Here is a 14,012-nt window from a genome sequence, read left to right as displayed (position 1 = left end):
GATCCGCGATAAATGAAAAACCGTGAAGTAGAAATAGTAGTACAAGTAGTAGTTTATTTTAATATATGTATGTATGTATATATATATATATATACATATATATATATATATATATATATATATATATATACAGTATATATATATATGTGTGTGTGTGTGTGTGTGTCAAACCTCTTCTGTACTTTATAAACAGATTTTTGTTGACTATCAACTTACCTAATAAATTATTTAGATGTTGGAATAGAAAAAAATGTATGATTTTGTGATACAGATGATATAATCAGAATGTCTAAAGACGGATTTACATTTCAAAGATCACTGGGGTTTATTTTAGATTAGAAATCTCATAAGCATACAAAAAAGTTTTAATAGGCTTACAGCTTTAAAAAAGGCTACAGTGTTTTAGAATGAGAAAGAGAAGAAAGACTTCATATGTTGTATTATTTGTTTATTGCTCCATATTTGAGATGCTTCCGAGACTTCACTTTTGTTTATATTACAATTTATACTACACACTGTTTTAGAATTATATATGCATGTATTTTTATATATACATTTTTAAATATTATATTTAAAAAAAATCCAAAATATAGAATTTTAATATTAGTTTTGTACAAAAAAAAACCTGCTGTCATATAAACGACAGATTTTGTGATTTCATGAAGATTATTGGAAGAAAGTTGACTTTATTGTTTTTCTCCTTCAAACATTCAGACTTCTCTGCAGAAATCACCATGAATGCTTTCAGGCAGTTTTTAACAAGTCAAATATGAACTTTTAAACTAAAGATTTAAACCCGAGTCTACTTTGGATCCAGTGGGGGTTTGTTTGGTCATGTATCTCCTCAGACCCAGATCAGTCACAGGACTCGGGTCAGCTGATGGGAGGAATCACGAGCACGGCTTCCTTTACCAGAACCACCTCCATCCCATAGTGCTCAGTGACCCCGTTTCCTCCATCAGGACTGAATCGGACCAAAACACAGCAAGTCCTGATCTGAAACATGGATCTTACTGCCTACAGTCAGTTTAAAACTCCTTTCAATTTGGGTTTTAACCTACTTGGACTTGTTTCAGAACACAATCAGAAAAAACTGCAGGAACACAACAGAAGGTGAATAAAAAGCCCTTATTTTTTAACGTTATTTCATCATCTCCTGGCCATGTTGCCAGGTAATGAGGGGATGGTCACAGCTCAAACTGATCGTACCGAGCTAAAGTTTGCTGTGGTAGTTGCTGAGAGTCATTAATGCACACGAGAACGAGCAGAACGTTTCATAAACATCTCCATCGTTTCTTAACGTGAGCTGAACTCCATCTGAAAGTCTGGGGTCAAAGACGGCGGGTGACATGCATTCCTCCAAGGGAAGTGAGGCCTTTGATAGTAAACGATGAGTCGGCATTCGCTCATCTGAACCGTTTCAAATTTCAGCTGTGCAAACAGCTAAACGTTCGGCTCGTTCGTTTTTGTACTTTGAATTATTAAACTTTATTTAAAATCCTCCGTTTTCAGCTCCTCTCATTTCAACAGCTCGGTTTCCGCCGAGTCATTCGTTACTCAGCGTTATTTTCCACAGAAAATGCTCGTGAGAATTTATTTTCGCAGAAAACCAAAACTAAAAGTGACGGATGAAATGTGACGACTGAACGAAGCCGAAAAATAAAACCAAGCTGAGAGAAACTTTTTTTTTTTTTCACATCCTCTGACGTCAAACAAACAGCAGCTTCTTACAAAACTTCCTCAGAAATTCCAAAGTGAGGCACGAGTCCAGCCAGCCCCAACACGTCTTCACGAGAAGTTCAACTGGTTTTGGTCCTTGAACGCAGCACAGCCAGTCAGGAGGTGTTGGTGTTTAGTCAACAGTCTGAAATGAGGTGTTTACTGTAAACGAGTGGAAAGAGTCAGAAATAACGTGGAAATCATCGGGAGGAGCGCCTCTCCGTCGCAGGTTGTTTACTCCCATGTCAACAGTTTAACACAAAACGTTTTATTTTAAACATAGTAGTTAGCTGAATCGGATGTAAGAAGCCTAAATTCAGTTTTTATTTCTCATCAGATCAGTCAGGAGAAATTCCTGATTTTGATCTTTTACAGACTGAATGTTGCAGAGAAACTTTTATTTCAGCACAGGAGCTGTTTGATCTCAAAGTTTTTACTGCCACAAAGAAAAAATAACACAAATGACATTTCCTGCTGAAATGCAGAGGCGCAAAAGATTAAAGAACACAGAAAACAAACAGGAAACAATGAGCTGCTGACTCAGCAATCCCTGAAGGAATGCCTGTCGCCCGCCACCTGTCGTGGCCAACTCTTAAACTAGGATCAAACGTTGTGGCTGAGAAGCGACGGAGTTTTGGTCAAACTATAAATATAAAATCACGCGAGATCAGATCGAAGCCCAAACGTGAGCTGATGACTCTCAGCTGACCACAACTAATTTTAGCTGAATTCTAGCTGTTGTGTCTTTTTAGGTCCGTTGGCTGTGGCGGCCATCTTGAGTCAGGTTGACTAAGTGTCCTTAATATGCTGTTATTTCTTTATTCTACTAAAAGTTATTTGTGACACGTGAAAACGCCATCCATCATCTTTTACCCACTTCTTTCTTTTCGGGTTGTGGGGGTCACTGCGAGAGACTGGACAGGTCTCCAGTCCATCACAGGGACACAGAGACAAACCATTCACTCACCTAGGGACAATTTAGTTACCAGTCAACCCAACGTGCAGGTTTTTGGTCAGTGGGAGGAAACCAGAGTACTTAAAGAAAACGCATGCAGCACAGAGAGAACATGAAAGGCCCTCAGCCGGGATTTGTTCCGGCAACCTTCTTGCTAAGAGGCAGCAGCTCTACCAACTGTGCCACCGTGCTGCCCCGAAAACGCCTAATTACTGTAATTTCTGGAATATTGAGCACACTTGAAGCCGCGCCCGCTAAATTAAAAAAGAAAGTTAAAATTTTACATACCGTAAATAGGCCGCACTTGTCTATAAGCTGCGGGTGTTCACGTTATAACGAGATATTTACACAGAGATTTTTTTTTAAATTATTTTTAATTAAATACGTACCGGTAACACACACACAAATACAGTAAATGTTTTTTTTTCTGAACAGTGCTTGTAACGCAGTTGATAAAAAAATTTAATAAAAAACAGTAGTCTACCAGGAAGTCATTGATCGCTACCCCCCAAGAGAGATGTGTATTGGGGAGCTATACGAGCACCTGGGTGTGACGAAGCTAAATGTTTTGATGGCATGAAACTCGTTAGCCCATCAAAAAAAAAAATCCATAAATTTGCCGCAGCATTTTATAATCTGCGATGTTCAAAGCGTGTGGAAAAAGTAGCGGCTTATAGTCCGGAAATTACGGTACTTTAACAAACTGTTTATTGGACTTTTCACCTAAGGACATCAGCGTTGTATTAACGGTGCAATGCATTCTGGGACGGACATCCACAGGTAGCAGTGGAGTTCATACTGAAAAGTTCTCATGTTTGATAATAAAGTTATGTATTGTATCAGCCCTTGAGCACCATATGAAACGATCAACTCATGATGTTTAATTAATTAGCCCTGGAGCTAACATGAAACCTAACCCCCCCCCCACACACACACACACACACACACACACACAAACCTCTGCTGTCTGTTCTCAATCAGCCGGACGGCACCAGACTGCTGTCACACGTGTGCACGCCTGGTGATTAATGAGTGTTGCTCTGTGGTCCGGGTGGAACCAAGATTTACAACAGATTAGAACCCACAACCCAAATGAGGACAAGAGGATGATGATGGACGGACGTCTAAAGTGCCTTTAAGTGTTTATTAATATGTAACTATGTGAGAACATGTTTGATGCTTATGATTGAAAGCAGCTCTGTGCAGCAGAAGCTCTCAGCACCTCTTCGTCCCTCCTCTTCATCGTTTTCAGCTGCAGGCTGACTCTGTTCTACGTTCTCCTCTGACGCGCTCCGCTTCAAATAAAAGATCTGAACGTCAGACGTCGTCCACAGTTAACCTTCAAACTGGATGCAGTTTGCACCAGAGGCACCTGCCATTTACCCAGAATGCACTGCAGCATAAACAACATGGCAACGTCTGTCTGACATTCATTTTTTTTTAAACTATAAAAACTAAAGAGCCTGCAGTACTTTTAAAGTCCTGTTTATAGATGAACTTAGTGTTTATCAAACAAGAGTAGTCGGAAATCCCTTTAATAAAATCTATCCAGTGCTTAATGAGATATTTTGCTAACACAGACACAGGCAATAATCAGGTGACTCTGATTAAACTGCAACCAAAAACTGTCAGGAATGTCAGAGTTACGTTTGAACACAAATGTCCGTATTTCCCCAGGATTTTGTTTCACCAACGTGAGATACGAGCTTTTAGGAAAAATAAATCCTCTACATTTAAAAAGAAAAGCTAAAAGGCAGCAGAATATTTTTAGACGATCTCCTCTCAAACGTTTTTATCTTTTAGAAATTAAAACGAAGTCTGAATCGAATCTCTGAGGAAGAATTCAAAATAAAACCTGTCCTCCAGCACAAAACGCCAAGTCCCGGTTAAATACGAAACAGGTTCTGAGACGAAACAAACACGGCCGACCCGTTTCAGAGATGAACCTGTCCGGTCAGGCCTCACAGCGGCGCCGGGCCCAGCCTCAGACCCTGATCCGGAACATGCCCTGGTTCAGCTGCAGGCGGAACAGCCGGCAGTTGGCGATCCGCAGGGCGGCGCAGGCCGTTCTGGACAGGTCAGAGGTCAGCATGAGCTTGGTGCGCTGCCACCGCCCCGTGTGGCGGCCAAACTCCCGGATGTAATCGAAGCTCGTTCCTGCACACGCACAGAACAAACGGGTCAGTACCTACGGTCCAGGAGAACTCCCATCAGAGCCACAGGTTTCCGGTCCGTTTACCGACCCGTGTCCAGGTCTCCCACCACATAGATGCTGGCTCCGATGGGGACGGCGCCGTAGACGAAGGACGAGCTGGTCGGGATGCAGAGGGTCTGGTCATCCAGCAGCATCCACCTGAACCAGAATTCATTTGTTAAAAGGAGTTGCTCCTTTAACCTGCACGGTACCGATCCATACGACCCAAAGAACCTTTGACACAATCCCCGTTCTGTGTTCAGGTGGAAAAAGACCTTCTGGACCCAACACGAACCTTCTGATCTCATCGTGGTAGAACTCAGACTTGCAGGTCATCATATTTCTTTGTTCGGGGTTTTCGCTCTCTTGGCTCCGGACTCCACCGAACACATAGAGCTCCTGACCGATGCCGCACGCCACCGACCCGAACCTGACCAGGAAGGAACAAACAAACACACAGAGGAAGGAACCAAATGAAAAACATCAAGATCTGTGATGTTTTGTTCTCAGCTGGGATGGATGTTAAACAGTTAAAACCAGAGACGGGACAGATTCACCAGAAGAGTTGATCAGAAACAAAAAGGGTCAAACATAAAACTACAGAACATCCATCCTTCATCCATCCTTCATCCATCCAACATCCATCCAACATCCATCTAACATCCATCCAACATCATCCTTCATCCATCCAACATCCATCTAACATCCATCTAACATCATCCTTCATCCATCCAACATCCATCTAACATCCATCCTTCATTCATCATCCATCCTTCATTCATCATCCATCTAACATCCATCATCCATCCATCATTTATCCTTCATTAATCATCCATCTAACATCCATCCATCATCCATCTAACATCCATCCTTCATCCATCATTTATCCTTCATTAATCATCCATCTAACATCCATCCATCATCCATCTAACATCCATCCTTCATCATCTATCCATCATCTATCCTTCATTCGTCATCCATCCATCATCCATCCTTCATTCATAAACCATCCGTCATCCATCCTTCATCATCCATCTAACATCCATCCTTCATTCATTATCCATCCATCATCCATTCAAAAACCATCCAACCACCTTCCATCATCCATCCAATATCCATCTTCATCCATCCATCAATCATCATCCATCCATCATCCATTCATTTTCCATCCATCTACATCCATCATCCAACATCCCTCCATCCAACCTTCATCCATCATTATCCATCCTTCATCCATCATCATCCATCTATCGGGGGCATCAGAGAGGTCCAGACCTCTCTCTACAGCCACCTCTTCCAGCTCTTCTGGGGGGATTCCAAAGTGTTCCCAGACCAGATGAGAGACATAGTCTCTCCAGAGTGTTCTGGTCCTTCCTGGGGTCTCCTTCCAGTTGGACATGTCCAGAACACCTCCCTATGGAGGCATCCAGGGAAAATCCTTACCATAGTTCAGGACCAAAGGTGATGGTAGGAACATAGACTGACTGGTAAACAGAGCTTCTCCTTGCAGCTCAGCTCCCTCTTCACCACAACAGAACGAAGCAGAGTCCACAATACTGCTGAAGCTGCACAAATCCATCTGTTGATCTCCCGCTCCATTCTCCTTTACTGTGAACCCTGAGATACCTGGACTCCTTCACTTGAAGCAGAGCCTCATCCCAACCCAAAGAGGACAGTCCACCCTCTGACTGAGGACCATGTCCACAGATCTGTAGGTTCTGATCCTCAGCCCAGCTGTGAACATGTCCAGTGAAAGCTGAAGATCACGGCACGATGACACCAACAGAACAACATGATCCGCAATAGACAGTATTCTGAGGCCACCAAACCGAACTCCTTCTACCCCCTGGCTGCACCGAGAAATTCTGTCCATAAAATTTATGAACAGAATTCGTGACAACAGGCAGCCCTGGTGGAGTCCAACTCCCACCCTGAAGGGGTCCGACTTACTGCTGGCAATGCCAAACAAACTCTTAAAACGCTTGTATAGGGACTGAACAGCCCATAGAAATGGGTCCCCAACCCCAGACTCAGAGTCTCTTCCCCCGTCACAGGGTACCTCGAGGAACATGGTCCTAGATTTCTAAAGTGAAGATAGAGTGAGTCTGGGGCTATGAGAGAAGCAGTGCGTTTTAGATTATTTCTGGAGAGGACATCATCTTAAATGAAACTTCATATGATGGGAGAACAGACACTTCAGGCCTGAAAGTTCAGGTTCTGGTTCTGAGGTGGAACTCTTACTGGAGATGTTAGACAATGGATGGTGCTGAGGCCATTTTTACTCCATCTTTGTGATGAAAACAGGAGGAATCAGCTGCAGCAGCATCCAAAGTTTTACACAAACCTGCACTGAAAGAGGAGGAGGTCCGGCTCGAACCACCGCTGGAGAGAACAGAAACTAAAGCACGACGTCACATGACGCTGCGGCACATTTTAAAGGGCTGAAATTAAAGCACAGCGTGACTCTTCTGCAACATTTTCACACATCGGAGTGATCGAGGTGCAGCTGAAGTCAAACTGAAACAAAAACCAGGCGTTCTGGAGTTGTGACAGTGACCACAGAGCCATGTGTCACTTCCTGTTGTGCAAAAAGCTGCATGTACCGAGGTAAACGTACGCACACTCAACAGAAATGTTGAAAGACGGAGTTGCTGCCTGAACGTTCTTCTTCTCTAAAGCCCAGCTGATCTAAGCTGACAAGATGGCCGACATTTGGACGTATAAATTGTAGAAGAATAAAGAGAACCAAGAATTGTTCAATCTGCTGACAGTGGCTCATTGGGGTCACAGTGGAAACTACACATTTATGTCTGTCACTCCATGACAGCACTCCTAATAAAACCAACATCTGACAGGGCTGCGACGGAGGGACACGAGGTCATGGACCGAGTCTCAAGGAAGTCTCCAATATGTCCAAATTTAGGTGACAAATGTCTCCGAGAATGTCAGGTGTCTCCAGCTCCTGACTAACCAGTCCAGTCTCCTATGTATCTTTACCTGGACTCAAACCAGTCTCCTACAAGTCTTTACCTGGACTCAAACCAGTCTCCTACAAGTCTTTACCTGGACTCCAACCAGTCTTCTACAAGTCTTTACCTGGACTCAAACCAGTCTCCTCCAAGTCTTTACCTGGACTCTAACCAGTCTCCAACTGGTCTCAAATTCATTTTTTCCAACATGAACAATTAACACTCACTTTGATATAACTGATTTTTTATCTTGGTCGTTGGATGTTCTGCTGCCAGCAGTCAGAGCTCAGTGTTCCTCATGGAGACGCAGGTTTTTGATTCTTTCTTGTTTTGTTTTGTCCAAAACTGCAGGACAATTAAAAACTGTATTGTAAGAGTTTCTTCCTGCTGTTCACCTTCGCTCCTTTAGAGGACACAGGCCCGTCCACTGCTGGGTTTTAGGGTCGAAGGATTCGACGGAGTCAAACAGCTTTCCATCGGAGCCCCCACCGATGGCGTAGATCTTCTTATTCATGGAGGCGTAGCAGCCCACCTGAAGGAGGAAACAACTCTGTGAAAAACTACCCAAGTCTTTCTTTAGGACAGAATTAGTGCACGTGTGTGGAGTTGATTAATAAAGATATCAGGTCTTTTCCTCACACAGGTCATTCTCTGATGTCTTCTCTGATCAGTTTCATGTTTAACTGCCTCCAAAAACATTTTATCTCCTGAACTCAACTGATGCCCAGAAGAAGCTGAGGCTCCGTCTCTGTCTGACCAAAAGGCTTCAGCTGTGCTTCAGCGCCCTCTGTTGATCAGACTCTGTCATGTCACTGTTCGGTCTGCGTCCTCACAGTAAATCATTTAATCTAACCAGGCTGAGTCAGGTCCTCTAGACCTGGACGTTTTCTTCTTTGTTGAAACGTTTTGTCTTTTATCCAGAAGACTTCTTCAGTCTGAGGAGCTACAACAAACTCTGTCTTATAAGTAGCACCTTCTCATAGTGGATCAACCAGTTTGTTGGTTACATCCAGAACTAGTTGCTCACATGTAAAAGGAGGACCATCAGCCTAACAATTGATCCTTAGCGCCCTGATGGCCGCTTGCTATTCACAGAGGGCAGAATGATACTAGCAATAACAGCATTGTAAGAGGGGGCAGTTGGACATGGAGGCCCCCGCCCCGTTTAACCTCCTAAGACATGAACTCTTGCATATGTGGATGCCAGGTCCTAGGAGGTTAATGATGGACAGTTGTCTTCACAAAGATGGCCTCCTTTACTCCTCTCTCAAACCATCGTTCCTCTCTGTCCAGGATGTGCACATCTTCATCCCTGAAAGAGTGACCGCTGGCCTGGAGATGAGTGTAGACCGCAGAGTCCTGGCCTGATGATGTTGCTCTTCTGTGCTGGTCCATCCTTTTGGTCAGTGGCTGTTTAGTTTCCCCGATGTAAGACTGATCACCCTCCTGACACTGAACAGCAGACACAATATTACTCTGTTTCTGCCGGGGGACTGGATCTTTGGGATGGACCAGTTTTTTTGTCGTAATGTATTTTGGGGTTTAAAAGCCACTGGGACGTTATGTTTAGAAAATAAACGTCTCAGTTTCTCTGATACTCCCTCAACATATGGAATGACCACTGGTCTGGGTCTGGGTTCCTCCTTTTTACCTGATGGCTGGCTGGATATCCACATTGGTCTAGAGCCTGTCTTGTGTGGGATTTCTCCTTCTGCCTGGCTCCTGAGTTAGTGGGGATGCTGTCTGCTCTGTGGTACAGAGTCCTGATGACTCCTAACTTGTGCTCCAGAGGGTGATGGAAGTCAAACTGCAAATACTGGTCTGTGTGGGTGGGTCGAAAGATGAAACGTTTCAACAACGAAAAATTTGTCCAGAGGACCTGACTCAACCTCGTTGGATTTATCTACCTGGATTATTGGGCATGCATCAGGATGAATCGTTTAATCTGACTCTCCTTCAGTAATAAATCCCAGAAAAATTACAACAATAATTTTGTTTGATCAGAATCGTCGTGAATGTCTCTGAATTATAAGTCAACGTTTAAATAACGACCGAAGAAATACAATAATAAATCTCCTAATAAATTATAAATTTTGATCCCACTTGATATACTTTTATTTATAACTGAAGTAAAATTTTATACAAACACGAAGTTTTAGCTCAAAATCTGTAAAACTGACTAAACTTTGTCCATTTTTTAGGTTTTCTAAACTCAGCTGGCTTCAGCGGCCATCTTGGATCAGGGTAACTCCACTTGAGATGTTCACTGAAAGATGAATTTCTGTGACTTTCATTTCAAATTGTCCAGTTGTTCATGAGTTTAGATTTATTTTTGTACAATTTTATACACATTAAAAGATCTTTTCCATACATTTGTACCGGTATTGATAACCGGGCTGTAGCGGGTCTCGATGTTCTTCGTTACCTTGCGGATCATCGTCATGCTCGTCTGCGTCTTCCAGGTGTTGAAATGTGGGTCAAAAACTTCCACCGTGGTCAGCGCCGCAATGTTGTTCTCTCCTCCCAGGACATAGACCAGACCGTCCAGCTCCACCACACCAAAGTTCTTACGAGCCTGAGGACAAAAGAGACGCCAGAGACCAAAATACTGAGAGACACGGTTGGACAAAGACGGGACGAACAAACTGGTTCTGGTCAGGTCGAAAGAAGAAGATCAGACCAGGTGTGACAGACTTCTGGCCCTAAACCTGGAAGTGTTTCACTGTTTTTATTAGAATATTAAATATTATAGTAAATATTTTATGTCCTTTTTTTTACTTCAAGTACTTGAAGTATCTTTACCAGAAAGAAACTAAAGTGCTTGAAGTACCTGCAGCATGGGGGGTACGGGGCTCCAGGAGTTGGACTCCGAGTCGTATTTCTCGACTCCGTCCAGAACCATGTGGTTCTCGTCGGTTCCACCCATCACGAACAGAAAGCCCTCTGACACACAGAACAGAACCGGGTTACTCACCGACCTGCTGCTGGGCTCACATTAATGAGTTTTCTATGAGGTTCTGATGGATCCGGGAGCGGCACCGGACTCACCGGCAGCCACCGCCCCATGGCCGATCCGAGCGACGCTCATCGGCTGCAGCTCAATCCAAGCCTGCCTGTTGGTGTCGTAGAGCGGACACATGCAGCGAGTTGCAGAGGTCGGTTTCTTGGTTCTGGGCAGAAGAAAACAAGACCGGACAAAAACCTCAGAAAAAAAATCAGAAATTACATTTTTTGGTCAAACCCAGAGTAAAATCCGTTAAAATCAGATTAAATACTGCTGAAATTAGTTGACACTAATCTGATGACACGAAAAAAAGTCAGTCTGCAAGCTAAAAAAAACAAGCTCAAAACTAAAATTATCAAAAGGCTAGACAGACGGTAAAAGTAGCAAAAGGTTGATAATTGATAAAAGGTTATCTAAAGGTAGAAAAACACTAGCAAAAAGCTAACAGTAGCATAAGACAGAAGAAGAGCAAGAAGCTGAAGAAGTTTTTAAAAAAGAACAAAGTTTCTGAAAGACTTAAGAGACTGAATGCATTTCTACATATCTATATTTGTAATAAACTAAAATATTATATAAAAACTGTATATGCATGTACTGTATAGAAGTAAAAAGGTGTGGTCAGCAGCTCACCTGCGATCTTCTCCACCTGCGATGACGATACACTCTGAGTAACCTCTGGGCTTGAAGGCGGCGAGCAAGGCCTCGCCCTGCAGCGGGCCGTCCGTCAGAGCCTTCTGACAGAACTCTCGGATCACCTCCCTCATCAGCGGCTCCCCCATGGACTGAGAACCCGACACAAGTTGGCTTTAATCTCAGAAAGAACTAATAAAAACTGGATTCATCTGGATCAGGTTGTGTTCAACCAAACAGGAACACCTGAATTCAGAAGATGAGGTTTTAAACAGCTGAAGAACGTTTCTGCTTCAGCTGCTGCCTCTATTCCCGTCTTCCCATGCTACTGTTAGCTTTTAGTTATGGATCTGCAAAGTATAGCTTTCAGTGAAATTAGCTTTTAGCTGAAGTTTTGCTCATTTTAGCTTTGAGCTAAGGGTTTGATTATTTTAATTTTTATTTATGGTTTTGCTAATTTTAGCTTTTTGCATCTATTTTGCTCATTTCAGCTTTTAGCTATTGTTTTGTCAGTTTTTTGATACTGTAACTATTTTGCTAATTTTATTTTTCATCACTTTTAGCTACTAATAAGAAATAACTAAGGAATTTTAGCTAGTCACTGGTCTGTTAGTTTTAGCTTCATTACATCTGAGCTCAGCGTTCACTCGGCTTCTTGGCAGAAAATGTTTTTTGTTTGTTTTTTTAATTTGTTTAAAATTAGTTTTAGATCTGTCTGGATGGACAAACTTGTAAAACTCAAGAAGCAAATCGTATTTTTACCATTTCAATCGTTTTAAAGTGGCTCAGACAGATGAAACTCTTAAAGTCTTTAAAAACGTCATTAGTTTTAGCAGATTTATAAGAATTGACAGGGAGGGTTTTAAAGAAGAAATCCTGACAGAAAACAACATTTTCTCCTTCAGAGCTTGTCCCGACATGAGTTTACTCCACCTGCTCCCTCAGGTAACTCAGGTCCAGGCCCTGCAGCCACACGGCTGACATCACCTCCTTCATGTGGACCTGCGATAAACACGAACAATAAACTCAGTAATCTAATCTGAATGTTTCTGTTTTGCTTCCAGCCCCGGCTCTGAGCGCCACGCACCCTGCGGCCGTTGGGATCGTCGGCGAACCATCGCACCACCGCCTCCAACACGTGCTTCTCGTTCCCCACGTTGAGCTTCTCCATGGCCAGCAGCTCGCAGAGACGATCGTGAGGAAGCTCCCTGAACTCCTCGGTGAGCGCCACGTCGTGGAAGTGCGTCTGCAGGAACTCGGTGGCGGCGTGATGAACGTGGTGCAGGCAGTAGTGCAGGGAGAAGAGGCGGATGCCGATGCAGTTGTCGGCGGTGATGCAGCTCTCCAGGAACTGGCAGCAGAGCAGCTTCAGGTCGGTCATGAGCAGCAGGTCCGACGCCTGCACCATGTCCTGGATGGTGTCCTCACTGAGCGTGATCTGAGAGGAAACGACACAAAAACAACAAAAACTAAATGGGATGAAGAAGAGAAAGAGGAGCTCACACAGATCAGATGATTTATGTTACTACAGCCTGATGCATAAAACCTTTAAACATATTTGCATGTTAAAACTATATTAGTTGTCATGTTTTTTTTACTGCAACCCTGGTCCTAAAAGAGTTGGGACTTTAAAATTAAAATAGAATGCATCCTATTAGCCCATTTTTATTTAAGGTGGAACACAGTACACAAATAACTGACTTAAATTGGTTAAAATAAAGTGAAACGGGATTAAAAATCAACATCAGGTGGCGTCAAGGGGAAGAAAAGTTTTATGAAGGGATTTAAAAACAGCCTCCCTGGTTGCTCCACGTTTTAGGAGCAGCAGCAAAGAAACACGATCCCCTCGAAGCCTTTGCTTAGTTCTTGGGACCCTCAAGATCAACTGGTCTGCTGACCTGACAGAATGGGAAGAGGAGGTGTAGCAGCTTGGTGAGATGAGGCTGGATAAGACGATTTAAAGCTTTAAAACCAATTAAAATAACTTTTAAATTAATCCTAAATAATACATTTAAAAAAAACCTCAAGGTCATTAATATGTTCCGCCGTACAAGTCGCTCCTGCGTAGAAGTCGCATCAGTCCAAAAATGTCTAACAAAGTGGACAAAAACATAAATAAGTCGTTTTGCCATGTAAGTCGCATTTATTATGCATCACCGCTGAGGGCCGGTGTTGTGCCATAAATCGATTGGCTACCAAACGGCGGCCGCGTGAGTACACAAGGGAGGACTTCAAGAAGAGTTTAACAAGATTAACACTTAAAAACAATTATTTGTTTGCTCGACATTACTGTATATCAAAGGTGTGTCTCAGTTTAACTTTTCCTTAATAAATGCACTTTAATGGTCAAAACAGCTTCATTTCGCCTGGGCACTGGAGCAGGGACGAAGGCTCCGGCCATGAGCTGTGGAGTCTTCCTCTGCCCACACCTCGCTGCTTCCCGGGGCCGCGGAACACGCGCTTCGCTGCCCCCTTCCTCCCAGTTCAGGCGACCGACGGACGGACGGACGGACGGACGGACGGACGGACGGACGGACGGAC

The 14,012-nt window shown here is 43.4% G+C and overlaps 1 protein-coding gene across 1 annotated transcript in view; it reads right to left on the bottom strand.

Moving 5' to 3' along the window:
• Positions 1 to 4,429: 4,429 nt before the first annotated feature.
• Positions 4,430 to 14,012, bottom strand: part of gan (gigaxonin) — a 10,872-nt gene continuing 1,289 nt past the window's right edge. Inside the window, exons 3-12 of the mRNA XM_037682600.1 lie at positions 12,559 to 12,909; positions 12,405 to 12,473; positions 11,472 to 11,623; positions 10,886 to 11,007; positions 10,668 to 10,780; positions 10,263 to 10,412; positions 8,233 to 8,369; positions 5,164 to 5,298; positions 4,918 to 5,027; positions 4,430 to 4,831 (exon numbers count right to left, since the gene is read on the bottom strand). Of these exons, the coding sequence (XP_037538528.1) occupies positions 4,659 to 4,831; positions 4,918 to 5,027; positions 5,164 to 5,298; positions 8,233 to 8,369; positions 10,263 to 10,412; positions 10,668 to 10,780; positions 10,886 to 11,007; positions 11,472 to 11,623; positions 12,405 to 12,473; positions 12,559 to 12,909 (1,512 nt within the window). The 3' untranslated portion in view covers positions 4,430 to 4,658. The remainder of the gene's footprint in view (positions 4,832 to 4,917; positions 5,028 to 5,163; positions 5,299 to 8,232; positions 8,370 to 10,262; positions 10,413 to 10,667; positions 10,781 to 10,885; positions 11,008 to 11,471; positions 11,624 to 12,404; positions 12,474 to 12,558; positions 12,910 to 14,012) is intronic.

This window comes from Nematolebias whitei, chromosome 10 (assembly GCF_014905685.2).
Source record: "Nematolebias whitei isolate Nwh7 chromosome 10, NemWhi1, whole genome shotgun sequence".
Taxonomy (NCBI): domain Eukaryota; kingdom Metazoa; phylum Chordata; class Actinopteri; order Cyprinodontiformes; family Rivulidae; genus Nematolebias; species Nematolebias whitei.
The sequence above is the reverse complement of the archived record's forward strand: the minus strand, read 5'-3'. Positions and strand labels throughout refer to the sequence as shown.